The 2935-nt window shown below is 38.8% G+C and overlaps 1 protein-coding gene across 1 annotated transcript in view; it reads right to left on the bottom strand.

The window, feature by feature from the left end:
• SLC1A2 (solute carrier family 1 (glial high affinity glutamate transporter), member 2) overlaps nt 1–337 on the bottom strand; it is a 24046-nt gene extending 23709 nt beyond the window's left edge. The window contains exon 1 of the mRNA XM_008950029.1: nt 208–337. Within this exon, the coding sequence (XP_008948277.1) occupies nt 208–337 (130 nt within the window). The remainder of the gene's footprint in view (nt 1–207) is intronic.
• Between the last annotated feature and the right edge of the window lie 2598 nt (nt 338–2935).

Genomic DNA, 2935 nt, shown 5'->3' with positions numbered 1-2935 from the left:
ACTCTTTCCAAAACGAAATATTAGGATATATCTCAGTGGTGTCAATTTGCCCCATGTTGTGTCAGCAACACCCTGCACACCTCAACTACAGCAACAACACCTCTGGGCACTCTTGGCTGTTCAGCTGATGACAACAGAGGGGGTGTGTGGTACCCCATGGATGAATGCAGACTTGGCAGGATGGCCACAGGAGCAGATGTTGCTTACCAAACACAGTGAGGGTGAGGAGCAGATTCCTGTGGAGAGACTGGCAGAACTGCACACACACATTCCTGGATCTGTGCTCCACTGGGCTGAGGTGACTCTCATGCATCCGAACTTCTACTTGCTTAGGCATATTGTTGGCACTAGAAAGGAACAGAAAAATCAAGTAAAAGTTACAGCACGAGGTGCCAAAAGGGAGAGGAAAGTCTGGATTACTGCCATCATATAGAAGGGGGGAATCTGATGCATATTCCATTGCTTCCCACGTTTCACAAACACTGTGTATTCACTGCTCTGAAGAAGTCCCTCAAATGGCAACGGTTTGTCCTTCTAAAGGTCTTGCCTTCAAGGTAATTTTTGTGGTTATCTCTCAAGCAGTGGAGATATAAACAGAATTCATTCACTGGACGTATCATCCCAACTGTTTCAGGGACTGAACCACTGGTCTTGAGCTGGAAAATTCAGTTTCTCCAAAGATCATGGCTCTGTCCTTAAGCAGGAAAGAGAGCTGAAGAAGAAAGCTTCTATTAAATGCAGATTTTAATACCTTATTTAATTCCAATTCAAGAAAACAGTTTTAAAATTAGGATTTATCTACAAAATAAAGCATTGCAGACTATTTTACTCAGTCTTCCCCAAACTTTTCATTTCAACCTTAACATTTTATTGTAATAGAGTCAGAACTCTGAGGTCAGAAGAATTTTTTTCAGCTGAGTTCTAACAGGACTTGAACAACAGCCAGAAAACCTTTGGTTTCATTCAATTGGCAGTGTTTAGAGGAGAAGGCTTTTTTTACTAACTCTGGTTTATTATATAAATATAATGTATTTGAGTAGCTGATACACACACGAGTGCAGGACTTTGAAAGCTATGCCTCTAACTTTCTCAACACCTAAGAAATCATTAGTAAGACTCTATTTATATATCTATAAAATATTAAAATGTGCTTGAAAAAAATGCTAAAAATCCTACAACAAATAAAACATAGTTTCCCTCAAAGTTAAGGCTGACTGTTTATATATGAGAATTGGGTAAGGAACAAGTTTTTTACTATCAAGGAAATGGGTATTTTGAGATCTGGTCTTATGCCACATTAGGACAAGATTTTAGAAAAAGGAAACCAAGTCTTCCTCTACAGCAGATGTCTGTGGGCTACAGACCTAAAACAGGTCAGAAAAGAGATATAAAGTTTTGATGTTCTCAGTACTAAGCCAATTCCAGGAAATCAAGCCTTTTTTACCTATATATATATACACACACATATATAGTATAGCTTGTCATCTTCATAAAGCTTCTCAGCAGAAAATTATGATTAGAGAGGGCCTAAGAATTCATCCTCAGCTCCATGATTTTGCTTTTCAAAGTGAAACAGCATTTCTTTCCAATACACTTAGTTGTTAAAAAAGTAGTACCAGCAGAAAATGCATACTTATTTTTTTAAGGAGGGGAAAAAAAAACTCTCCAAGTGTTGTGATTTTTATTTGGTACCTTTTTCAATATGTTACAAGGGTGGTTGCAATGAAATGTGCTGCTGATGGTGGGATAACAACCATGAATATCAGTGTGCATTCTGACAGCTTAAATTTGAGGATGTCTACTTCTGGAAAGGTTGGGAATCTAAGTATGAGAGACAACATAAGGATTATGCAGAGGCTTGAGTGCCCAGCAGCTATTTCAGGAATGCTGAGAAAGATGAGACAGTGTCTGCAGTTTTCATGCACATGGGCCACAGAGCCATGAAATCATGTTGTGGAAATGTGCCACCAAATCAAAGAACTTAAGATCCAAACTCTGCAACTGAGGATTACATCTAGTTTCACTTGCACTCTGAACACAAATGTATAATTTGTTTGGGTTTGTTATTCACTAAAGGTTGATTATATATTCCTCTGAAACTTGGAAATATGGAGAGCTGAAAGTAATTCCAAAGAAAACTTACAGGCTTTTCCTCTAGGAAATAATTAAGCAAAACTGGAATGGATCAGGAAACAGAAGCACCTGCTGATATTGCATCTTTCTAGGATTTAGCTTTGGGCTGGGTTTAGTCTGGTTTCCTGGACCTTTTCTCTTCTTCCAAAACTCAACCGTGTAAAATGTAGATAGCCAAATACCCTCTGAGAAGAGAAGGAAATGAGGACACAAAGCTCTTTAAGGATATCCTTAAATTTCCAGGCACTTCCTAACATATTGTGTGCTTCCCTCAAGTGTAAAACATGGGTTTTACACTCTCCAGCTCTTCAGGATTGTAAATGAACCTTCAGCACGGGCTGAAATTCAGATTGGTGTGGGTTTTTTAAAGAAACAGACCCAATACTAAAATGTGCTAACCACCTAGATCTGTCACAAAAAGCATTGACAGATGGAGATCATCACATGAGAAATGGTGCCACAAAGGATAATAATCTAAGAATTTGCACCATTAGCACTGCTCTTAGCAAGGAGATTTTTATCATCAGACCAGAGGCAAAGTCCTGTTCCAGGTTTTTTGAGTAGAGGAGAGGAAACAAGAATGAAATGTAAACCTTCTGCCAAGGACAGGAGAAGCTTCTTGCATAGCACATGGCAAACGCAGCATTTTGCACCAGAAATTTTCTCTCCAGTTCCTAGAAGATAAAAATCTGACCTCTGAATCATGGAAATCAAGTTTTATCTTATGGACTGAGTCATCCTCCTTGTGACGTTTACGTGCCTCTATTTGCATCCTGGAAATTACATTTTAGCTGCAGAAGAA

Source organism: Merops nubicus, unplaced genomic scaffold (assembly GCF_000691845.1).
Source record: "Merops nubicus isolate BGI_N331 unplaced genomic scaffold, ASM69184v1 scaffold3531, whole genome shotgun sequence".
NCBI lineage: Eukaryota > Metazoa > Chordata > Aves > Coraciiformes > Meropidae > Merops > Merops nubicus.
Note: the sequence above shows the minus strand (reverse complement) of the source record. Positions and strands in the feature narration are given on the sequence as shown.